Source organism: Wolffia australiana, chromosome 3 (assembly GCF_029677425.1).
Source record: "Wolffia australiana isolate 7733 chromosome 3, ASM2967742v1".
NCBI lineage: Eukaryota > Viridiplantae > Streptophyta > Magnoliopsida > Alismatales > Araceae > Wolffia > Wolffia australiana.
The window spans coordinates 22582378-22607217 of NC_135837.1; the positions used below are offsets into that span (position 1 = coordinate 22582378).

Here is a 24840-nt window from a genome sequence, read left to right on the forward strand (position 1 = left end):
TGGACCAATAGGCATTGTCCTCGTCAGCGGCTAGTTGCTGACGTGTCGTTGGGGAAACCGCCAAAAAGGCAATTCGATTTAGCTTTGTTTGGATTGAGGTTGCTGGAAGCTTCTGGAGAGGCTGCAGGAGATCGTGAAGAACAGGTCAAGGTCTGTCAAGGTCAGGCCAGGTCAAGATCGGAGAGATTTCTCGCGTTTGTCGTGTAGCTTTGTTTTTGAATTGATCATGAGCTTGGATCATCTTGATTCCTGAATATTATCGCAGTTTTACCTTAATCTCTGGATAGAAACGCTGGTTTTAATCCAGATCCGTGGAAATACTTCCGCTTATGCTCGAGTGTTCTTTCTACTTTTGCAATTGATGCTTTTGCTGTGGCGATTGATACTCACGTGTCTCATGATTCAGATTCTATGTTTCTCATCCGGATCGTGTACTTTTTATTCCGCCGAAATTATCGCGCATTTGAAGTTTTCGTGCATTTGACTTGATGTTTAATCATGTTTTTTGCGTATTTGTTTTGGTAGACCATTGAATACGATTTGTGTCTCTGTAGGTACCATAATTCGTATTTGTAACAGATTCTGCATCGTTTGATGCTTCTACGTGTCGGCTGTCGTATTGCACCGGCGAACATGGAAAATGCTTGACGATGAGATCTTTCCCAAATCAAATTTCCTGGTAAACTGAAAAGTTGCGCCGATGTGTGGATCGCGACACTATACAGTTCGTCATCTCGTCGACACTTCGAGCAGAGTCAAAATTTACGGGGTGAGATGAGGTGCAATGCTTGCTGGCGAGAACTAGAGGGAAGAGCCGTTTCCACCACATGTGGTCATCTACTGTGTATCCTGATGGAGACTTGAAAGCTTAATTACTGCTTCATCAGTCAATTCTTCATTTTTATGCCAGTTCAATGAAAGCTAGAACGAGAGGCTTCAATCCTTAATCGAAGTCCTTTCCTTGACTTATTTTTTCCAAAAAAAGGCACAGAAGACGCAGGAAAGATTCTAAACAACGATGGCGCTTGCCCTATATGCGATCAAGTTCTCTCCAAAAGGTAAGGATTACTCTAGATGCGGCACTTTCTTTTAAAACAAATTCCACTGCAAGCTTCAATTATTATTTTGAGATGAATCATGGGGATTTAACTAGTGGACCTTTTCTACAGCCTTATGAAACCAGTGGACATAAATCCTGGCGAGGAATGGATAAATGTGAGTAAATACATTATCTCATGGCAATCCATTTACCATTTTGAGTCGATTATTCGATTAAAGCCTGAATTTCATATGATATTTTCTGCAGATGGCAATGGCGGGAGTTTCTCCCCAGATACGTATCCTTTGTTGAAATTGATGATCTGCTTGTCGTTTCATTATGGCCAAATCTGTCTTCGTCTTCACTCCTGAACATTCAAAATTAGTGATGAAAAGTGCCTACAAGAGTGTCATGTTCTTCACCGGGCAGAGGGAGCTCGAGATGCAGTATAAAACGAACAAAATCATCGGACAGTTTCGTCAGAAGTGTGAGCTCATGCAGGAAAAGTTCAGCGAGAAACTAGAACAAGTCCACTCGGCATATCAGAAAATGAGTAAGCGGTGCCAGATGATGGAGCAAGAGATGGAGAGGCTGTCTAAGGAAAAGCAAGAACTCCAAGAAAAAATTGCAGACAAGTCTAGGTGATTTTTTAAAAAACTATTTCTTTTTTCGAATTTTCCATTATTAATCAATCTTCATCTTGTAATACCAGGCAGAAAAGGAAACTTGATGAGATGTATGATCAATTAAAAAGTGAGCACGAAGCACTGAAGAGGACAGCAATTCAACCTGCTGGCCATTTCTTCCACAGACCTGAACCGGACTTCTTCTCCAGCCCCGCCAACGTAATGGATAATCGTCATCCCATGCGACAAGGTAACACCATTACATCTCCGATTATCGTAATAATGACAGAAAATTTGTCTGATTCATAATTATAAAATTCATGTCAATAATGTACGCATAAACTTTCATTCTTGACACTTAGCTGCTTCACCTTCATCCATCATCCATCCATTCATCAATGCATGAATAAATAATCAGAGATTAAAATTTGAAACTAAATATTTTGAGTTCCCCGAGTAAGGCTCAGGGCCGGATGACGACCGTCATCTGCTCCGTCCCTTATTGTCATCAGTCATCCGTCCTAATATTGGAATGGGAAACGAAACAAATTGTTTCTGCCTTCCATTCAGTCTAAACTGACAATGACCTCCAACTAGACATGGTTGTTCTGTTCTGTTTGTTTTAAGCAAACAAAAAATTCGCACAAAAGAACCGCACAGGGCCTTGATCTTTGTTCTGTTCTTTTTTTTTCAAAACAAACAAAATTTGCACATTCGTACAAATTCGTACACTCGCACAAAGAACAAAAGAGCCGCACATGGGTCTGTGCGATGTTCTGTTCGAATTTATTTTTGTTCTGTTTGAAAAACCGAACAGAACGAACAATTCGCACAAACTCGCACAAAAAGAACAGAATGACCATGTCTACCTCCAACAACAGTGCATGATCATCCAGGATGAGGACAAAGGACGAGACAAGATGAAACTCGTCCCTTATTGTCATCAGTCATCAGTCCTGACATTCGAATATGAAATCTAACAAATTCTGCTACATCCCAATTTTTAGAAACTCGTCCGAATTGTCTGTCCAGAGTTCATCACATCCCTAATATTTCCATCCAAGACCATCTTATTTCATCCATGGATGAAACAACGTCTGAACTCCATGACAGGACAATTTTTACGTCCATGCACTATACCTCCAACTGTTCGGTCCTCCGTTCCGTCAAGCACCTGGGCCGGGAACGGAACGGAACTGGAGAGCCCGTTTCATCCCGTTTCTTTCGTTTTCGTCCCGTAGAGAGTCAGATGATTTACTTGTCGCAGATCGTTCGGTTTTCTCTCCTGACACACCAGGGCGGAGAGAAGACACGTGGCAGCCGAGTAGGCAGAAGCCGTCTAGTTCGGGTGCCTTCGATCTCTCCGGCGGATCTCCGACGAAAACTGCGCAGGGCCCGCCCGACGGGCCCAATAGGCCGTTCAGGCCCGTTTTCGGATCCGGCATCAGCAATCCATCCGCCACTCTGCGCAATCTCATTATTTCTCCGATGAAGCGGCCTCAGCTCTCTCGCAGCCGCCCTCAAATGTTCACGTACCTGTCTTTGCCCATGATTATTCTTAATTTATTTCTCTTCTAACTTATGGATTATTATTGGTCTCTTTTTGCTCTACTAATGACTTTCTCTTTCAGGTTATAATCTGAGAAATGGCGGAGAAGTTACCTACTGTCTGGCGTTGTCATTGTGAGTATGCCATTTTCTCTCATGTTGAATCCTCGAAAATAACCAAAGATTCTAAAAACCTTTACATTGAACAAATTTTAGACGCATCCCATTGAAAAAAGCAATCTAGAATTCTCATTTTTCTACACTGCAAAGAAAATCATTGTTTTCTCCATTGTTTTACCAACCCATGACCATGTAAGATTTCCACATTTTTCTCATGTCCGTAGATTCAATACTAGTCATTTCCAGAAAGTAAAACCGCATATAGCGAGAAATAGTGTTAATGAAGACGACATTTAGCGTGCGGTAGATCTGATAGAAATCGAAAGCTCAGAAAGAACGTAGCTTAAAGCGTGACAAGATGAATCATATGAACACATCATCTCTTCTGTCGTTCTCTCATCATCGCCGGACACAAACGGAAAAACAAAAGAAAGAGTGAGCGAGAGATACAGAAATGATAGAAGAAGACCTCACCGGAGAAGTGGAATGGCAAAGACTAGAAAGAGTATCGATGGCCAGTTGAGGTAAGTAACTCAAAAACCCTAGAAGAGGCGGGCAAATTCTTTCCTGAAATTTGAGCAATTCTATTGTTTATATAGGTTTATTAATTGGGTATCTACCTCAATTTCATGTTATTTGCGTAAAAGCTCCTTGCTTTTCTTCGACATTAATATGTTTAATTAGTGTTCTATAAGCATCCATTGTTTTGTCTGTTTGTGCTTTTTATAATTCTGCGAGTGAACGTGAATCTAGAATGCTCTTTAGAAACCCCCTGTCAGTCTGGGATATACTCTTCGTTGAACTAGTAATATTTTGAGTTTCAAATCTAGAAAATGTATATAAATTTTGCTAATGTACATCAGGTTAAATCCATCTGACGAAAGAAAATATTATTGAATTAGAATCATATAAAAGGGAGCCCACAGGACTCTCGAGAAATCTATTTTCTGACAGGACAGAAGACGCAGCTGAACAGGTTTAGGAATGGGAAGTTTATATTTCAGTAGTGTTAAAATGGATAAATGGAAGAATTCCTAGACCCTGAGTTACCATATCACTCTGTCCATGACTTCAAATTGCATTGGTAAAAACTTGACAAATATTTCAAAGATGAACCAGCGAAGTAGCAAAATGAAAAATGGATGTCAATTACAATGTCTAAAGTTGACACCAATCATTGAAGTGGGACTTGATGAGCATATGAGCCTATGTTGTGAAGCACATTAATGTGGGGTGAGTTGACAATGTTCGCATTGTCGCCTAGGAATGCACATAATCTGATGACAGAGTTCCCCACCACCAAATTATGCAAAATATCTATGCTAATCCTTTTCACAGCTGGAAATATTTTATCTTGTCTCGTCAAAATCTTCTAGAGCCACACAATATCTTTAGACATAGTCTACATGACCCAGAATCTTCATGATATCTCTGATAAGATCTGGCAGGTTTATTGTCTTCTGTTTTTCCTTGATGATGTTGTTTTTCTAATGTTTTAAGTTGTTTTTTGCTAGTACTTGCATTTTGGACAACCCCATCGTAACATCAAAGGACACAATTAGAAGTATTATCTTTTTCTAAGAACCATATGTTTCTCGTTTAAGTAGTATCCTTGGAAGAGTGCTCTAGTGCTTGTAAACTCAAGCACAAGCCCCTCTGGACTCAAGGGTTGAAGAGGATAGTTTTATGGATTCAAGACTCAAGTAGAGCAAGGTTGTGTGTGGATCCAAACAGTATTGGAAATATCATGATGGAAATGGTGTTAGTAGCGCATATATTGACCAAGGTCCATTTGTTAGTTTTCCTACTATTGACTAATTAGAAATGTTTGTTTTTATTTTCAAAACATCCTTTCCCACAAGTCAATAATGTCAGTGTAATGTCATTTCCCATTGCTTACATGCATATTATTTTGAGAACAGCCACAATCGATTCATCGTAATATTTACGTTATTTTTTTATTCTGATTTGTAGTTTTTATTTTTGACATCGTTAACTAATGAGAAAATATATTTTGGCAGAGTACTAGATAATTAAGCCTGTGTATAATTTTACTGATTTATGATATGAATACTTATAATATCTTTTAATAAATAATGATCCATGGAAATATGTACATATGATATCTCAACGTTAAAATTTTGGAGGCAATTTCTGGCCAAGTTATAGCCATCGTCATCAAAAGATACCAAAAATCTCAATGACATTAATAAAAATATTACCTGGTATCTTATTTAATGTTTGATATTTTAATTCAGGGTTTTCAAAATTAGTATTTTATTCGTGTAACATCATAGCTATTTTGTGATTATAACACGAATTAAATGTAACTCGACTATAATTTGTAAGCATAAATAAATTAATATAAAAAATAATTTCTTTTACTTTTCTCCTTCATTCAAATTGTGATCTTCCAAAACTCAAGCACGTGCTTAAAAGGTTTAATGTATTAATACAAAACCTTGCAACAATGAAGATCCAACCAATTGCATGCACATAGGTCATAGTTCTATATTAAGCACACGACAAATATTAATTGGAATAGTTTTGTGATTTAACACGTTTCCATTTCATGTTTTAAGGTAACGTAACACTTAACATTTCATCACTTTGGTCATACATTCATGCTGTAATGGTGTAGTAATAAGTATGACCATTTCGTATGTCAAGAAGTATTTGAAATGTTTGCTTTGGAAAGTACAGAACTTTCTGGTATACTTTTTAACTTTATGAAAACTCATTTTTAATCCCCATAGAAAATAGTACATATAGAAAGTCTAATATTAAATGTAGAATACTGTGGAATCAAATTTGATCAGATTGAAAACAATCGGTGACCTTATGCAGAAATTACTTGATTTTAAAGTCTATAAAGGCTCACAACCATGTTCTCACTAGAAAAGTGGTCACGTGATATGAATTGCTTTTTCTACTATGCATCATATTATTATGATTTACGTATTATATATTAGTTAAGCCTTTTATGATAAGAAAAATAAAATTTATTAATTAGAACCACCTATTTAAGTATATAAAATTTTGACTTCTGACACATGATTAGTGGTATTGGCTGTTGTATCTGTCACATGGTTTGTGGTTTCCCCTTTTATTCTAAATTTTCATGTGGTTAACTGTATGAACTCATTTTATTGTTATCAATAATTTCTCATGAATTCACGTGTGTGTATGAAAGCTTCATCTACAAAAAGTTATGTTTATGAAATATATAAATAATGGGATAGAATGAAGATGTTTCTTTATCAGCTAGTATATCTCCTTGACTATGAAAAACAAAGAGAATGTTATAAACATGAAATATAGATAAAAAAGACACGAGTAGTGAGATAATTAGAGTTTAAATATTAATATGAAAAGGTTCAAATATAGTGATTAATGTTTGATTGAATGGTAGGCAAAAAAACCGTTTGTCAATTTTTAATCGTTTGTCAATTTTTAATTTGATATATCTATGATATTTAATTATAAAATACAGATTTCATTATTCCTTGATCTAATTTTTCATTTATGATATTATTACACGAAGAAATGATGGATTCAATAATTCTGAATATTAATTACATTTAAATTTAAAAGATGTAGAGTAAACCAAAATGTTTTTCTTGTTCGCTGCCTTAACTTTTATATTTTTCACTTTAAATCAAGGGATGTGTGCATATACTAATGTTAGCATTCGTAATTTCATTCGTTTTATGTCTATCGATGTGCAATACAATATTCTGTTTGCGATAACATTAGTCATCTCATCTCACTGGTCTGAAATATTATTAGTGTGTAATTCATCTCTTACGTAGCCTAAATTTCAGCATGTCTAGACATAGATTAAACAATTTAAAAGGGGATAATAGGTTGAGGGGGGTATAGATTAAGGGGGGAATGGATTATGTGGGAGCATGAGTCTAAATAAAGCTCCAAGTTATTGGGAGATGTTACTGACACAATGATCTAGTTTTTATTGCACACATTATTATGGTTAATGATTTGTTCATACACTTCAGATAGGGGTATAAACTTGAGATGTCAATTTTGGGATTCATTAAAAGGGGAAGATTTTAGATTATTTATTTGATAAACAAGTAAGTGCAAATGGTCATGATTTGATACTTCCCCGTATCATTTTAATTAAATATAAAAATTAACATTTCATCACCTTGATTAAGCACAATTATTATAGTTATGGCTACGCATAATCATCCAAAGTTGGAGATACAAAAACTCGCCCCTATAGAGTAAATGATTCCTATGTGCTCCAGTGAAGAAGAAGTTTTTCTTGAAATCTTCAAAAGACACCCTCTAAATATCAATATCTTTCTATAAAAATAAATTTGTTTCATTATGATCTTTAGGATGAATGACATCACTATCATAACGTTGAGCTTCAAAGTAGGCATGTACATGATTTACTAGTCCAATGTGATATTCATTTCAATGTTCATATGAGAGACAAAAGTCATTTTCTTATCACAAGTTATGACATTATTGTTAAAATTTATTGAGGTTATTATATTTTTCATTCTGATTATCGAAACTAATATGAAGCTTTGCACCTAGCTAATATAAACTTACTGATGCTCATTAAACTTTCTTTTTGACATAACATTGTGGAAGTATTGTCTCTAGGACTAAACATAATCATGAATTACAATCACAGAGAGACCACGCAGATACATAAAGAGACCATAATCGATTGACATTAAAGAAGAGAATCTCTTATCAATTTCCACCTCATTTAGAAATGGAACACTTTTCTTGTGCATATGAGAAATACGTCTAGGATATTATCTTGTGATGTTAAAAATGATGTCCTTGAATATATTGAATCACTAAGTGAATTTCGATATCCTTGATCATGGGGCCATTTGTATATAGTAACTAAGGATGAATGTTGTATGCTATTTAGGAAAAAAATTCACCGAATTTAATTGTATTAATCATTAAATCGTACTAAACATAATTTTTAGTGAAACATATTCATATCGGAGTCCTATAAATTCTCCTAAGGCCTACCACGCTTCGTGCCTATAGTGTTTTTGCCAGACGGTCTTTATGGGTGTCTGTATGGGTGGGTCGCCCCTTGCTGCCACATTCTGTTAGGCGCTATGGATGACATGACTTTGAGTGGTTGACTAGGACAATAGGCAGGTTACACGTTCCACTGTGCCAATAAATGAGGTGTTGGTGGTGATGATCACCCTAGGGTATGCGCTAGTGCCCTTAACATGCACTTCAGGACTCGCCAACTCTCGTGAAAACCCAGGCGGTGATATGATCACCCCATTCATCCAACTGTATGGGTGGTTAATGAGGCTACCTTCACGACCTTCTCCATTTAGTCCCAAAAAGTAAGTCAGTTCGCTTGAGTTGCTCGACTGCCCCACCTCTTTCTTGCCCGATGCTCATGACGCGCTAGGGAACCTCCACCATGTTGGTTATGTTTTGACTATGCTTATGAATCCCTAATTAAGGAATTGAAGTTATGATAACTTGCAAATTAACATGATTAATTAATGAATTTTATATTATATTTATGTGTTTTAATGACTATATTTCCATGTTATCATATTAAAATAAAGATAGATCATTTAACCTTTCATTTTATTATTAATTCTGATTTTTTATCATTTTTTATGGAATTTAACTTCATTTCAGTGAAGAAATATTTTTTACAGGGTTTTAAATACTTGGCTAAAGGTTGGTAAGTGTTTCCATGATTTTTCTGGAATTTTCCATATTTTTATATAATTTTTTGACCATTATATAGCCAAGAAATGATTTTTACATATTTAAATAACACATATATTATTTATTTGGCATTTATAATATATTTAAATATTTACTAAGGAGTATCCACGTCATTCGCCCGGGCGAATAAATGGATATATTTATTTAAATAAGAATAAAGAGAGAGAGAGAGAATGAGTGGTTATTATTATATAATAAATAGAGACAAGAGAGAGAGAAGAATAGTCAACATAAGCGGCTATGATTTAAAATATATAAAAGAGAGAAGAGAGAGAGAAGAATAGTCAACATAAGTGGCTATGATTTAAAATATTTAAAGAGAGAAGAGAGAGAAGAATAGCGGCTTATGATTTAAAATAAAAGAGAGAAGAATGGTCAAAGATTACGGCTAAGAGAATAAAAAAATATATATATATTTTTAAAAAAGACCTTTTGTCCTTTTCTTTTGTTTTTATTATTTCAGGGTGACGTGGAGAATTCCTAGCCGTTCAAATGATGAAATCACTTGCCAATGATTGCGGGCGAACGACGCGCACAACAACGTGTCAGGGCGTGATCCGAGAAAGCGGAAAACGAGAAATAATCATGCTAGCCAATCAAAACGCGCCATTTCCAAGCTTATTGGAGGAGAGATAAATAAATCCAACGGCTCAGATTTTTTCTCACTAAAACCTTGATATCTTGAGATCTACATGTCCTATTGGGCTGAAATTTTGAGGGTAGGTTCGTCTTTTCCCCCTCTACAATCCAGACGGTTGGATCTTTAAATGGAGGTCTGGAAAAGGGCGAAAATCACTTTTTGGAGGCTCTCCCCAAGCAATTGGCCAGGAAGGACACAGGAGGCATTCTGGAAGTCGTCAGATCTGGATCTATTTATCAAATTTGTAAGTTTCTGAATTTTATTTGATCATCTTCTAGAACGATTCGAAAACGCCTTGGCATGGGCGAAATGTACATGCCCTAGATTCATGTTTTGAATGCATCAGCACTTCTTTTTGATTTGGATTCGAGATCTGACTTTTGATAATTAATTCTTAATCATTTTAGGACATTTCTGCTTCATTACATTTTTAATTTAGGGTCGAAATTGGGGCTTTCCCCAATTTCTTCACTTTCTCTCTCTAGGTTAATTTGATTTGTTTCTCTCTCTAGATTTCAGTTTTTATTGTTTAGGAATTTAATTTAATATATAAAAAACCCAAAAATAAAATTTGAACCGAAAATTCATCCATTTTGAACTCCAATTCAAAAATCACTTTCTTGATTATTAAATTCCCAATTTTAATTCTGAAAATTATTATAAATTTTATTAAATTGGGAAATTAATAATTTATATTTTTATGAGCTTAAAATAATAATAATATTCTTATCTGGAATTTTCTGACCGAAATCAAAATTAAGTTTTACTTAATTTTGATTATTTTAAGAATATTATTTAATATTAATTGAATTAAATATTGCAAAATTCAAAATTACTTGACTTGATTCATAAAAATTGTTTGAAAATTCTGAATTGTTGCCTCCTTGCGGATCGACCCCATGCTTGCTCTATATTCTTATTTAGTAATTAAGGGAATTATAAATTTATTGCATAAGTCTAAAAAGCGCAACGACCACGTAATTTTACGTGATTTTTCGGCTTATCAAGTTACCCTTAGCTCATACAGATAGAATTCAAGAAGGTGATTGATTTATAAAGATGGGATCATCTATGCTTGTTAGAAGAAGATATTGAATCAATGAAGAAGGTGCATTAAATTCCTGGTCAAGGTAGTGTAAATGTTAGATAAAGGTTCTCCAAAGTTCTTTTTATGCATGAATATTGTTTGGAAATGTGGTTTGATGCTTAAACATACCCCAAATCATTTATGATTCTTACATATGTCACAGATTATATGTATACAGTAATTGACGGTAGTGAAGGTTCCTAGAGACACCAATACAAACTTTGATGACCAATTAGGGTTTCACAGTTGACCATGGTCCAAAGTCATCTTAGGAGGGTCAAAATTTATCCAGGCCATAATTTTTCAAGTCCATTTCCCTTTTTATCCCTTCCCCTTTTGGCTTGTTTCCCTTCCCAATCCAATCGAGACAATGTAACAATGATAAAGGAGCATGAACACGACTTGTCAAGATGAAGGTTGCTCGAGGATCAAAGACATCACTGATATTTAAACGTTGGATGATACACTTCAAATTTAGGAGTTTAAGTATAGTCATGGGAAGATCATGAAAAAAAATGATGATTCCAGAATTGTTAAGGTGCCCCACCCTTATTTTCCCTTCTCCCTTTATATCATCTTCACTTTCAATGCAACTAGAAGGGTAAAAATATGACAAAGTATAAATAAAAAAGATTGGTATGTTGAAGGAGGAGATTCAGCATGTCAATGATATGTATAGAGGCTAGAATCTTGAGCATCTCAACCCATTTTGTTCAAGGGACTGAGAGTCATTGATCTAATAAGTGCACATGCGATTGGATCATAATTTTTAGAGTGTCGTTATGATATCTTTTGTAATATTATGCTGCATGATTTTTTTTTATTTTCATATCAATCAATGCTCTAAAACCCAACATGTACTCTTCCCAAAACCAAATGTGAGTGAAATATCTTCAACGCAAGGTGATATGATCATCCTCTGATTCAAATTTTAGAATTGACTGGATTTCTTTATTTTGCTGCAACATTATTATTTCAAATATTCAGCCAAACCCATATAACCCACTAAATAGACCATAATTTATGTGACTTGTGAGTGATGATTTGAGAGATGATAACATGTATGGGAGTTGATAGGCTCCCCAAACCTAGAAAAACACTTAAATATCATATTCCCACACTAAAGTGATTTCACCTTAAGATAAGAAAAATATATTTAACTTTTTTAAACATTGAGAATACAAAATAATTAAAATTTAAACTACCTAATTCCTCCTCCTCCAGTGTTAAGCGTCTGTTAAGCTGATAATTAGTATTTTATTAAATTGAATGGTTTTGATAAGTTGAAATCACGTGATTTAGCCAATCAGGCTAGAAAAATAGTGGAATGTGTAGTTTAAATTAGCAACTGAGATTTCACCAATCTTCGATCACAAACCCAAATATGTAATTCATCATTACATCCTTCAACCTAATATTATATTTTACAAATTCAATGTTGATTCGTAAGTCATATTCACTATAACTAACATTTGAAATGTATAATTAAGTAAATGACATGTGAAATGTTTCATACGTGGGCTTGTAAGGAGATTGGTCTAAATAAGTGGATTAATAATTGTGTAGGGGTCTTGCGCAAAGTGGATTGAGGCGTCACAGACAATGTAGTGCAGGTTTGTGACAACACATATTTTTAGTAGGTTAACGAGGTCATATTTACACGTTTATTTGCATTAAATCAATAATATATTAGTGTTATCAAGCTTAAAATGATTAAATTTAATTTTAGACTGATATTTTGAATTTTATGAATTTTTTAGTTCTTTTAATGACTTTTTAACATCAAATTCTGAAAGAACATAAATTTTCATGTGTAATATAAATTTTCCTGAATTTTTTGACATCATATTTGTAAAAATATAGTCTTTCTAAGTCGTAAGGCACATTATCTATTTTTTTGAGCTTATATGTAATTTAATATGGATTTTGGAATATTTTTAAGGCCTGCTATTTCCGTGATGCCAAGTGTCGCTGTTTGATTCATCAAACGATGACAGACAAACAATTAGGACTAATAATTGGTGACAACCAATCATTGATCCAATATCGTTTTGGCATTGTGATTACCAATGCCATAGTGTCATTTATTGCTAACGATCTTATTTATTAATTTTTAAGCATAGGTATGATATGGCCCAATAAAAAAGGAGCTCTTTTTGAAACAAATGCATTGTGGAGACTGAGTCTTGAAGACGTTAAATAATATTTTTTTTCTTTTTGACTGGGCAAAGATAAGCCCCGTGTTACGAGACACCCAATGCCACGTGTACACATGTGCACTTGTGTCATCCTGCTATTGGCTTTTAAAGGGAGCGTACTGACATGGTACGCGCCGACGCGCCGCCATGTTAGATGCAACATATTTATTAATAGACATTTTAATATTAAACAGCTATCTTTGTATTTTTGTCTTTTTCAGAAGCAACACGAGGCGCGACGAGAGTCATCCATCAAGGATGACGCGGGGCAATCAGCGACAACGATGACATTTACTGTAACAATGAGACAAAACCCTAACAGAATGAGATGATGATACTGACGAGGACGAGGATGAGGAGTGAGAAATATTTTGATTAAATCAACGGGTATGAATTATCTAACTTACAAGCTTGATATCTTACAATCCATAACTCCGATTGAGCTGAAATTTTATGGGTATCTTCATCTTTATGTCCTATATCCACCTATATAAATTCGAATCCTGATATTTGTAAAATTTTTTTTGAGATCACTTCCTCTTAGATAGGCAGATTGAAAGAAAGTGAAGTATTGAAGGTTCATCAAATGTGCTCTTGGTGTTCTAAGTGTGTAGAGATGATCAACAAAAGAGTGGGAAGGCTGATCTACATCAGGAAGATGCGTTGATCCAGACGGAACATAGGGATCTAAGGTTAGTCTCTTTCCTTCTATTGGTCATTATTCAACACATTTTGGTAGATCATCCATCAATCTTATCCGTCATTCATATCTATCAAAACCCATCATCCATCCCTATATACCATCTTCTACCATCCACCTAATGTATCACCTACGATGTCATGAACTTGTAACGCATCCCCTCTCTACTTATTTAAGAAAAACTAAATCACTATCTTCCCCCATTTCACTCCTCACTCTACTCGTATTTCACCACCTTCATCTCCGCTTCCCACACCATCTTCATCGCGTCTTGCCTTTGCACCATCTTATATTTTATCAAACCCTGCATTATAAAGCTCTAAATCAGATACTCCTCGCCATTAGTTCTCGATTTGTCTAATTCTTCATCCTTCTCTCTTGTTACACTCACTCTGATCAAGACCAATACCGGTTCACTCTTCTCAAATAGGAGCAATCTCAAACTCTGATCACCGCCATCATATATCTACCTCTCACACTATACTTATCCCTTCTATTCCCCTCAAATTCGCCCTATAAAGATAGATATTTCCCTAATATCTGTTCCATGTGGAGATGACCCTTGCTCATCGCTATCTATATTAATTAGTCAAGAGTAAAGGTTTACAAATATTATCGATTAAACTCAAATTCACAACGACATAAATTTACCCCTAAATCTGATTTTATTAGTTTGTAATATGCAAATTGGCGTTGGGCATGGCATTTCAGTATGAGGGGTAGAGAAAAATTGCATGGTGTTAGGGTAGGCTGCAACAAAAAATATGGCGTCGGGGAAAGAGCATATGATCAAGCAACTCACATCAGCATGATAAGGTTCAGAAACAAAATTACAATGATACAGATCAAGACGAAGATGACATATTTGATTAATTGAGAAATTACACGGTCTTACATACATTCGAGAGAGATGAAGGACAAGACATTTTTTGTTTTGGGACAAAAAGATTGTCATGTCCTCGAGTGTTGGACTGGATGTGGGACAAAAGTATTAAATTTTCATTTTATGATTTTTTATGAAAATTTAAAACTTCTCTGCATTGGAGCATTTTCTACTCAAGATGTAGTACAGAATCGGGCTGTCAGGGGTGCAACGTGTCCCAACTGGACGCTTTTGGACGGGCGATTTCTGAACGGGGCGGTTCTGGACAGGATGGTTTTGGACGGGACGGTTTTGGGACGGGTCAGTTTGGGATGACCCCAAAAAATGACACGAACTGATGCAGCGTCTCCATCCCTAAAAATCATGCACTATATCTGGGATTGCTAAGGTTGAGACATCAGTCTCACATTTACAAGTAGAAATCTATCTAGGTATCTAGATCTCAAGTTTCGAAACAAGAGGTAGTCTTACTTACAAGTTTAAGATGATTATAGTTCCGGATCGTCCCGGACGTGGACGATGGACAGAATGGGACGGATTTCATCCCGTCCGACGTCCAGAGTAAGTTCAGGGATGAAGGATGGGACGGTTTTCTGTCCAATGGTAAAAAAACTGTCCCGTCCAGTCATACCGGGACGGTTTTTCATCTCGTCCAGTTCTCCCGGGACGAATTTTTGTCCCGAAATTTGTCCTGGACAAAAAAAACCCATTTTATATTTTTAATATATTAATATAGATTTTTTCAAGTTTCTTAGGGAATTACTGAGGAGATAGCGCAATGGGACATATGTACAATTATTTCTGAATGGAGTCCATTTGCACGCATGTAAAAGCACAGGGACTTTGATGCAAATCGTCATTGCGAGTCCACATGGCAACATCTCAACCGTCGGATGTAAATCCGGGGGTTTTCCATCCAGATTCGTCCGTCCGTCCGTCCATCGTCCGAGACCTCCGGACAGACCGTTATTTCGTCCCACGGGACAAAAACCCTCCCGTCCGGTGGTCCCCGTGACGAATTTCCGTCCCGAAATTCGTCCGTATCCTCGGACGGGACGATTTCTCGTCCCGAGACGGAAAAATCGTCCCGTCCTCGTCCCTGCACGATTAGAGTATAATGGGCCTAGAGGGGAAAGAATACCATTAAATCTGGTTGTAGAAACTCCAAGTAAGGTGAGAAACTATCCGAGGGCCTGGTTAGCGTTCTCTCTAGTTCCGTGGCGAGGGAGAGCTCAAGAAGAAGAAGAAGAAGAGGGCGGAGATGGCGGCGCTGGCGTCGCACTTGCAGCTCAGCTCGCTCTGCCGCCCCGGCGCTCCCACGCGGAGATGTTGTTCTTACATGGGCTCGAAAGAACTGCCTTCGACGTCAAGAAATCTCGCTCTTTTATCTAGAAATCGGGGCAACAACTTTCGCCGATTCGCTCTCGAGAACGGGAGCGACGAGCAGATTCAATCGACCCCGCCGCAGCTAAAACAGGGAGGAATCGGAGCTGCTGTTGAAGATAAGCCCAGTGAGTCTGTTAATCTCGTTTTTTGCAATCGCTGGGGATTCTTCTGGTGGTCTTTGTGTTTTGAATGGCAGCTTTGCTGCGATCTCCTTGGAATTAGCGCTTGGAATTTTTTTCTATTATTTTGAAATTAATATGTTCTAGTTTCTTTGAGAATCGCGTGCCCTTCTCTTTAACCATGGAAATCGCGTGTTCTTATTTGATCTTGCTAATTGAATGATGTAGGGAAAACTATGAATTTAGACATAATTTAGCTCTGAAGAAACGCATTAGTTAAAAATTGTTTTATTATTTGATACAGAAATAGTTAGTATAACCTTTCAATCTTTGAGGCACATAAAATTCTGACCCTTGCTGTTGATACACCCATCAACCCTTTTCTGCTCAGGCTTTGATATAGCTAAACATATCTAATGGCGCCCGATCTTCCCGTCGTATGTCATAATATGAATGCAAGGTTGTTTTTATGGCAAGATTTCTAATGGGTGCTGTTAATTTTTTCCCTTCCAGGTTCATCAAATGTGTTCCAGGATGCCCTTACTAATTCAGCGTCCAACGATGAACAAAGTTCTCTGTACAACTTTCTTTATCCCAGCAAAGAGCTCCTTCCAGACGACAAGGAGATGAGCATCTTCGATCACCTGGAAGAACTCCGTCAGAGAATCTTCATCTCCGTTTTGGCTGTCGGCGCCGCCATCTTAGGCTGCTTCGCATTCTCCAAAGAACTGATTCTTCTACTCGAGGCCCCGGTCGCTGCCCAAGGAGTTAGATTCTTACAATTATCCCCTGGAGAATTCTTCTTCACCACCCTGAAGGTGATTATCTAGATTTTTATTTGATTCAAAAAGTTCTTAAAAATCAGAAAAATCACCTGATCAATTTCTCAATATGTCGTCAAAATCGGTGAATTAATTCCACGCAGATACGTGGCCTAATTCAGGAATTTGTTAAAATTCACTTATTCCTGAATTAGTATAGCCAACACGTGATTCAATGATGTCTTTTACTGAATTAGGATACTAGTCTTCTTCTGTGTAAATTAAACACCTGGAATTACCTGGGCATTAAGTTTTAATTCACACATAGAAGTGAAATTCCCTAATTCTTGAATTTTTTTAACGTATATTCTCTCATTCCTGTAGTAGTATAGATAAAACGTAAATAGATAATATCTTATACTGAATTAGGGAACGATATATATATTTATGATTCATGATCACATGTTATCAGCAATGAATTGAAAATTTTCCGTGCAGGTTTCTGGGTACTGCGGGCTTCTTCTGGGAAGCCCGGTCATACTGTATGAGATCATTGCCTTTGTTGTGCCTGGTTTGACCGTGTCAGAGAGAAGATTTTTGGGCCCTATAGTTTTCGGTTCGTCTATCCTCTTCTACGCGGGAGTTGCATTCTCTTATGCTGTTCTCACTCCGGCTGCTCTTAACTTCTTCGTGAGTTATGCGGAAGGCGCTGTAGAGTCTCTCTGGTCCATTGATCAGTACTTTGAGTTTGTGCTGGTTCTCATGTTCAGCACTGGCCTCTCTTTCCAGGTTCTCTCTCTCTCTATATATATATATATATCTCCATATCTCTCTCTCTAGCTGCCTCTATATTACTATCATTAGCTCATGATAATCATCCCCGGGTTCCATTTAAAAGATCGTCCTGTAATTGTCATTGTCATGATGATCATCACCACGTCATCCTCATGTCATCGGGTGATCATCTCTCCCGTCTGTACATATAGTGAGAGAGAGGAATCATGTTCCATCCAGAAGGTTGGGTTCCTCTATGTCCCGCTCTGTTCCTCTTCTCAAAGTTTGACCAATGATCAGATATTATATTCTCTGGTTTTTATCATTAGCTCATGATGATTTTTCATATCATCCCCATGTCGTCGGGTTATCATCTCTTTTGCCTAGAGAGACAGGAACCATGTTCCATCCAGAAGGTTGATCTATGATCGACATTGTCCATCTTTATTAGCTACTTTCAACATACTTCTTTTGCCACCATCATCATGATCATCATAATACACCATAATCATCATATCTCTTGCCTGGAGCGAGAAGAAATGTACTTCCATCTAGAAGGTTGCCATATGGTCAACAATGTCCATCTCTATTCTCTTGCCACCATCATCAGGATCGTCATAGTGAGTCATAATCATCACCTCTCTTTACTGGAGAGAAAAGAAAGGATGCCCCGTCCAGGAGTTTTCCGTGTGATCAACAATTTCCATCTCTATTCTCTGTTTTCAGCATACATATTTTGCTACATCATGTTCATCATAATAAGTAATCATCATTTTTTTTTGAAAAGTGATTTAAGGTGGTCACCCAACAAAGCGGTAACCACCCTATAAGTCATCATTGTAATAATAATAAGTCATCATCATCATCATTCTAGTAATTAATAAAAATAAGTCCTCATAATAATAATATTAAGTCATCATCATCAGTGCAATACAAAGTCGTCATCATCATCATGATCATCATAATAAATCATTATCATCATCATCACCTTAATAATATGTTATAGTCATCATCATCATCACCATCATCACCGCCAGAATAATAAGTCGTCGTCATCATCATCATCATAATAAGTCATCGTCATTATCATCATCATCATAACATTAAGCCATTATCATCATCATCATCGCCTTAATAATATGTCAGAGTCATCATCGTCACCGCCGTAATAATAAGTCGTTGTCGTCATCATCATCATCATCATCATCATCGTCATCATCATCATCATCGGTAGTGCTTATGCATGGGGATCGGATCAAGTGCAGGTGCCTGTCATTCAGCTCATCTTGGGGCAGGTGGGTCTGGTGACTGGAGATCAGATGCTGTCAGTCTGGAGATATGTTGTGGTGGGTGCTGTTGTGGCTGCAGCGGTGCTCACGCCTTCCACCGACCCTCTCACTCAGATCCTGCTGGCAGGCCCGCTCATGGGCCTCTACCTCGGCGGTGCCTGGGCTGTCAAGCTCACGGGCCGATGATGTCATCATATCCTATCTGTCTCTCCTCTCTTTCATGTATCATATCCTCAGAGGACATAGAGATAGTTTTCTTTCTATTTATCTCAATTTTTATGATATCATCTCCCATTAGCAGGAGAGAGAAGTGTACCTCAGCTGGAATTGATGAATAATTTAATGGTCATAATGGTATGATACAATCTTATATCTTAGGGGTATCTTTGTCACTCCTAGCCCGTTGAGGGCATTTTGGTCTTTTTTCCTTGGGTATTTCCCTTTCAGTAGCTATAACCCTTTCATTGGGAGGGTAGTCAGGAAGTGAAATGGTGAATAATTGAATGGTCATAATGGTATGATGCAATATTTTATCTTAAGGGTATCTTTGTCACTCCTAGCCCATTTAGGGCATTTTGGTATTTTGCTTCTAAGGTATTTCCCTTTCAGTAGCTATAACCCTATTTTCAACAATATTAGAAACAATTCCTATATAGCTCTTAGGGTTTCTACCATGATACTAGCAAAAAATACTTAAGTTTAAAAACTATCTGTCACTATCACTTCATGACAATATCTCTTCTGGATTATCTAATAAAAATTTCCACCTTCCTCTTTTAATATCACATTACATCACAGCAAATTCGTTGGGGTACTTTGATGGAACTCTGGTTATATTTTTGGAGCTGGTAATGGTTGAAAAATTCCATCTTCATCATAATATTTAGCCGAAGAATTCTCCATTACAGCAATAAATTCTAATTTTCTTCACCTCCTAGGCTGCCAAAAAAGCACAGAAAAGGTTATCGGGTCGGAAATGGTAATCGGGTCGGGTTAATTTTCGGTTTTCAGATTTAGGCCCATAAATGGGGGTGCTATGAACAAGCTTGCCCTAGAAGGTTTTTTCCTCGGAAGAGTTGCAGAGAAGCGTCGTCGACGATCTTGGCGGAGGCGGTGTTAGTAGCCGGCGGTTGATATGCAGTGGTTTCGAGCTTGAATTCTTCCAATTCTCTGATCTATCGTTGAAGGATTGACCATCTGTTCACAGGAATCGTTGAAAATGAGCTCCATTTCGAGATTTGGTTGCCGTTTCTTGCCGGCAAATCGGCAAATATCCATGGGTTTCAAGCTTAGATACTCTTCCGCTGCACTCAGAGACGAGAAGCCGGATCCGGATGAAGAAGAAGAGTTGTTCGACCAGAGAAGGCTGCCGGCGGACTACGATCCGGCGAATTTCGACCCAGCCGAGCATCGGAGCCCGCCCAGCGCCCGCGTATGGCGCCTTGTGGATGAAATTTCGGGGTTGACTCTGGTCGAAGTGGCCGAGCTGTCCGCCATTCTCATGAGGAAGATGAACATGAAGGAACCGCCCTCGATCGGAGTCATGAAGGGCGGGGTCGGCGGAATTGCAATGGCGGCAGCGGCTGCCAAAGCCGGATCGGGAAAAGAAGAGAAGAAGGTGGAGAAGACCGTGTTCGAAGTGAAGTTGGAGTCGTTCGAGGCTGCTTCCAAGATCAAGGTGATCAAGGAGGTGAGGGGATTCACTGATTTGGGCTTGAAAGAGGCGAAGGAGCTCGTGGAGAAGGCCCCCGTTGTCGTCAGAGGAGGGCTGTCGATGGAGGAAGCCGAGCAAATCATCGAGAAATTGAAGGCCGCTGGAGCGAAGGTGGTGATGGAATGATGGAGAATCAGAAGTATTGGATGACTTCTCTCTTCCTCTCCGCCTCTCTTGATCATACCATCAGAATGGTTTATGGGCAATTATCCTTGGCGGAAATCCGAAATCAGTCCAATGAAAATCTCTTATTCATCGAAATTCCGTCCCTTCTTCATCTTTTTTCTGACCACTGACCATTTAATTTGCTTAAAAGTGGTAAAATCCGGTGGTGCAAAGAGGATTACAGGATTCTCTGAACACGGGTCTGTTTGTAATCTGCTTGTTTCCCCAGATGGAGGCTGGATTCTTTGATCCTGATCCAATCAGACGCTGAGTTGGAGGTATCAGAATCTTCTTTGCCGCTAACTACTAATCGTTTCAATTTTTCTTCCTTTATACCATTAATTTTTCAACATGTTGGCCTGTCACTATCCGGGGACTTGACCCCTATCTTGAGGCTGCCGTCTCTCTCTCTCTTTCTCTCTAGAGAAAGAGAGAAGATGGGTGACCCTTGAAAATTGGGTCCACGCTCTTGCTGCAGAGAAATTGGAACGTAAAGGGTATCTGTTCTTCGACGTCGGCTACCGAGAAGAGGAAAAGGAATGGGAGCTCGAGATGATGAACTGGGCCAATTGGATTCCCCTCTCTTGCCGGTGCCATCATCGCTATCTCTTCTCGAAGAGATAAAGACGCAGGTATCTCTGGCTACCCCCCTCGTTGCCGTTAACCTTCTGCAGTACTCCTTTCAAATCGTCTCCCTCATGTTCGTCGGCCATCTCGGCGAGCTCCCCCTCTCCGGCGCCGCCATGGCCACCTCCTTCGCCAACGTCACCGGTTTCAGCGTTCTGGTAAGAAAGTTCTCATCTTTTCCTGGGAATTCTCTTACCCATCTCACTCAATTATCAGAAAAGAAGCTAACTTTGAAAGAGGGTACAGCTGGGCATGGCGAGTGCGCTGGATACTTTATGTGGGCAAGCCTACGGAGCTAAGAAGTATAATTCTCTGGGGATTCACTTACAGCGTGCCATGGTCGTAGTCCTCCTGGCGACTGTCCCCCTTTCTCTGATATGGGCGTCCACGAGTCAACTCCTGGTTGGTCTGGGTCAGCAGCCAGATATAGCAATGGAAGCTGGAAAGTATGCTCGCTGGATGATCCCTGGGCTTGCTGCTTACGGTCTCACCCAATGCCAGCTCAGATTCCTACAGACACAGAACTTAGTTGCACCGATGGCGATGATCTGCGGTGCCACGGCCTTGCTCCATGTACCCCTTTGCTGGGTTCTGGTCTTTCGAACCGGCCTCGGTGCAAGCGGTGCCGCCATGGCGACCTCGATCTCTCACTGGTGCAATTTTCTGTTTTTGGTCTTCTATGTGAGGTTCTCCGGCCGCTGTGAGATGACTTGGACTGGCTTCTCCTTGGAGGCGCTGCATGGGAATGGGATATACAAGTTTGTCGGCCTCGCCGCCCCTTCTGCTGCAATGATTTGGTGGGCTCAGGATTTTCATTTCTGGGTTTTTCTCAAGAAAAAATCTTTTTGTTCATTTTTTAATTGTTTTGTTGATTTACTCTGCAGTCTTGAGTACTGGTCGTTTGAGATGGTGGTGCTCTTATCTGGGTTTCTTCCGAATCCTCAGCTGGAGACGTCTGTACTTTCCATAAGGTCAGCTGTCCCCAATCCTTACGACTGTCTGTTGATTTACTCAATAAGTTATGTTCACGGAATGTTTGCTTAGACTGACGACTATGGTTCATCTTCCAGCCTCAGCACCATGTGGATGGTTTATATGGTTCCGACTGGCCTTGGCAGTGCTGCAAGGTATATTTTACACAGTTATTTCGATTTGTACGACCATGCATCTTGGTTTCCCCTTAATATATCTCCATCTCTTTAATTGTCTGTTGCTCTCACTCTTAACTCCCTGAATTTCAATTTCACTCTCTAGAGACCACTCTCTTCAGCTTTGTCACTTAGACTTTCTCTCTCTCATCAATATGCATCTGTATGAGTACTTGTATCTTGTCGGGTTCTCTTTCTCTCTGTCTCTATATCTTTGTATCTGTATCTGTATTGTTGTTGGTTTCTATTTATCTTTCTCTCTCCTCTTTCTCCTTATCGTCTCTATCACCATGCCCAGCTCCATATCTATAGCTATCTCTTTCTATTTCTCAACTCTATCGCTGTGCCATTTCTATGTTCATCTCCATGAATATCTCTGCCTCCTCTTTCTATCTCATCTCTTTCTCTCTATTCACCTCTTTCACCATCTCTTCTTTCTCCTCATCTCCATCCAATCACGCTTATGTACATGTCCTATATTTCCACCTCTTTAACCATCTCATCTATCCTTATGCCCATCCCCATCTCTTTTACCATTCCAATCTCCCTTTCTTTCCCCGTCTCGTCTCTATCTCTATGCCCATATCTACTTGCATCTCCTTCACCATTTCTATCTCAACCTGCTCTTTCTCCATCTCATATCTTATCCTCCTGCTATCATATATTACTTTTAAAATAATATCTTCCCTTTTCCATCTCCATGACTGTATCATCAGTCCCTTTCGCTATCTCAAACTAAAACTCTACCTCTCTCTATGTTTTTTTCAAGTATACGAGTTGCGAACGAGCTTGGCGCCGGAAACGCCACGGCGGCGCGCATGGCAGTACGTGCCGTTCTCATCATAGTGACCACGGAGGGGTTGCTCGTAGCTGGGGCCACTCTCCTCCTGCGCAATATCTGGGGCTACCTCTACAGCAAGGAACATGACGTCACGGATTATGTAGCTGCCATGATGCCTATCCTTGCCGTTTCGGACTTCATGGACGGCATCCAGTGCGCTCTCTCAGGTGCCTTTAAGAGTCTACGGCTAACTGGGTCGGGAATTTGACCATTTCTAAGTTATCCCAAGACTGAGAAAAAAATCTTAGGGGCCGTGAGAGGCTGTGGGTGGCAAAAAGCTTGCTCCTTGCTAAACCTCGGGGCGTACTACATGGTGGGTCTTCCCTCGTCAGTGGTCTTTGCTTTCTTACTCCAAGCTGGCGGCAAGGTCATCCTATTTCTTCACCGTTTAATTCGGTCAACGTTATTTTGATTACAGTTTAATTCCACGCTCGGTCAACCCATTTCCTCTCCAGCTTACTCGTACTCCGCTATTTTCTTTACTTATTTTATCCTACTTGGCGGTCAGCCCATTTCTCCGTCTCCTAGATCGGTTAACCTTTTTTTTGTACTTTTTTTATATTACACGCCAGTGGCAATGTCGACCCTTTCATCTTTACTTATTATACTCTGTCAATCCATTTCTTCGCCTGCTAGCTCAATCAACACTGTTTTTTTTATTTTTCTTGAGGGTAATGGTGCTGTTTCAGGGTCTATGGCTGGGCATAATATGTGCGCTCTGTGTCCAAGTGTCTGTCCTCCTGGGCATGATCTTAACCACAAATTGGGACCATGAAGTGAGTTTTCTTTCGTTTCTTTAACTATTTTCGCTTATTTCAATTTCAGTAATTTCGTTTCCCCACTTTTTAATGATTCAGGTTGGAGCGTCCCTAGAAAGGATTGAAGGCTTTGATTCATCTAGTTAAATATAAAACTAAAATTTATTATGGGTCCTCTTTTAGGTTCCACTTGGGCTCCTTTAGGCCAATATGGGTTCATTGGGATATACATATCCTACTGTTGTTGATGAGTTTCCGCCGTTGTCAAAACAGATGTTACGCCAACCATCCATGGATTCATCATCTTGATAGTCAAAGTCAATTTGTCATCGTCATCGTAAACAGGATGGCTAATTGGCCTCATAATTAAATATTTAGATTAGGTTTACCTAGATTTTTGTCTCTCCTCTCTCTTGCTCTCATGCTGACCTGAGGTAAATCTTGCTCTCTCACACTCTCCATCTCTTGCTCCCTTCCTCCCGCTTCTTTTTTAACAACACTCGCCCATCTGACTTTGACCAGCTGCTTCACATTCTATAACTTTGACATTTTTTTTATTTGCTTTCACCATAAATTTCCTGACATGAAGCTTGGAAATTCAATGTACTACCTCCCTACGAAAACAAGATTTGGCGCCGGACTTAATTCATCTTGTTT

At 38.6% G+C, this 24840-nt stretch overlaps 4 protein-coding genes across 9 annotated transcripts; all 4 read left to right on the top strand.

The window, feature by feature from the left end:
* The first annotated feature begins 80 nt into the window (after window positions 1-80).
* Window positions 81-3473, top strand: HEI10 (RING/U-box superfamily protein). 6 transcript variants are annotated; one of them, XM_078573124.1, is made up of 9 exons: window positions 81-160; window positions 555-844; window positions 986-1058; window positions 1170-1215; window positions 1307-1337; window positions 1425-1680; window positions 1752-1915; window positions 2933-3197; window positions 3297-3473. In XM_078573124.1, the coding sequence occupies exons 2-9, from the start codon at window positions 775-777 to the stop codon at window positions 3301-3303; spliced, it is 912 nt and encodes a 303-aa protein (XP_078429250.1). In that variant the 5' UTR covers window positions 81-160; window positions 555-774; the 3' UTR covers window positions 3304-3473. The 6 variants fall into 6 exon arrangements, with proteins under 6 accessions (XP_078429250.1, XP_078429256.1, XP_078429255.1 ...); XM_078573130.1 differs by having other exon boundaries at window positions 2963-3197; XM_078573129.1 differs by having other exon boundaries at window positions 92-160; window positions 580-844.
* A 12285-nt stretch (window positions 3474-15758) lies between these two features.
* APG2 (Sec-independent periplasmic protein translocase) lies at window positions 15759-19307 on the top strand. The gene is made up of 4 exons (XM_078573131.1): window positions 15759-16112; window positions 16620-16924; window positions 17366-17656; window positions 18907-19307. The coding sequence occupies exons 1-4, from the start codon at window positions 15863-15865 to the stop codon at window positions 19114-19116; spliced, it is 1056 nt and encodes a 351-aa protein (XP_078429257.1). The 5' UTR covers window positions 15759-15862; the 3' UTR covers window positions 19117-19307.
* A 672-nt stretch (window positions 19308-19979) lies between these two features.
* LOC144701338 (uncharacterized) lies at window positions 19980-20905 on the top strand. The gene has a single exon (XM_078573133.1). The coding sequence runs from the start codon at window positions 20150-20152 to the stop codon at window positions 20768-20770; it is 621 nt and encodes a 206-aa protein (XP_078429259.1). The 5' UTR covers window positions 19980-20149; the 3' UTR covers window positions 20771-20905.
* Window positions 20906-21041: 136 nt separating this feature from the next.
* LOC144701337 (protein DETOXIFICATION 16-like) lies at window positions 21042-24575 on the top strand. The gene is made up of 8 exons (XM_078573132.1): window positions 21042-21594; window positions 21683-22233; window positions 22321-22407; window positions 22507-22563; window positions 23354-23592; window positions 23674-23792; window positions 24115-24201; window positions 24283-24575. The coding sequence occupies exons 1-8, from the start codon at window positions 21349-21351 to the stop codon at window positions 24328-24330; spliced, it is 1434 nt and encodes a 477-aa protein (XP_078429258.1). The 5' UTR covers window positions 21042-21348; the 3' UTR covers window positions 24331-24575.
* Window positions 24576-24840: the final 265 nt, after the last annotated feature.

What these genes read in the sequence shown, in the direction of transcription:
- HEI10 (XM_078573124.1), top strand. Translation starts at nt 775, where the DNA reads ATGAGGTGCAATGCTTGCTGGCGAGAACTAGAGGGAAGAGCCGTTTCC. An exon ending in GGGAGTTTCTCCCCAGATAC is followed by an intron (nt 1,338 to 1,424) that starts GTATCCTTTGTT and finishes ATTCAAAATTAG; the next exon opens with TGATGAAAAGTGCCTACAAG. An exon ending in AAAATTGCAGACAAGTCTAG is followed by an intron (nt 1,681 to 1,751) that starts GTGATTTTTTAA and finishes TTGTAATACCAG; the next exon opens with GCAGAAAAGGAAACTTGATG.
- APG2 (XM_078573131.1), top strand. Translation starts at nt 15,863, where the DNA reads ATGGCGGCGCTGGCGTCGCACTTGCAGCTCAGCTCGCTCTGCCGCCCC. An exon ending in TCTTCTTCACCACCCTGAAG is followed by an intron (nt 16,925 to 17,365) that starts GTGATTATCTAG and finishes TTTTCCGTGCAG; the next exon opens with GTTTCTGGGTACTGCGGGCT. An exon ending in GCACTGGCCTCTCTTTCCAG is followed by an intron (nt 17,657 to 18,906) that starts GTTCTCTCTCTC and finishes GATCAAGTGCAG; the next exon opens with GTGCCTGTCATTCAGCTCAT.
- LOC144701338 (XM_078573133.1), top strand. Translation starts at nt 20,150, where the DNA reads ATGAGCTCCATTTCGAGATTTGGTTGCCGTTTCTTGCCGGCAAATCGG.
- LOC144701337 (XM_078573132.1), top strand. Translation starts at nt 21,349, where the DNA reads ATGGGAGCTCGAGATGATGAACTGGGCCAATTGGATTCCCCTCTCTTG. An exon ending in ACGTCTGTACTTTCCATAAG is followed by an intron (nt 22,408 to 22,506) that starts GTCAGCTGTCCC and finishes TTCATCTTCCAG; the next exon opens with CCTCAGCACCATGTGGATGG. An exon ending in TACTCCAAGCTGGCGGCAAG is followed by an intron (nt 23,793 to 24,114) that starts GTCATCCTATTT and finishes GTGCTGTTTCAG; the next exon opens with GGTCTATGGCTGGGCATAAT.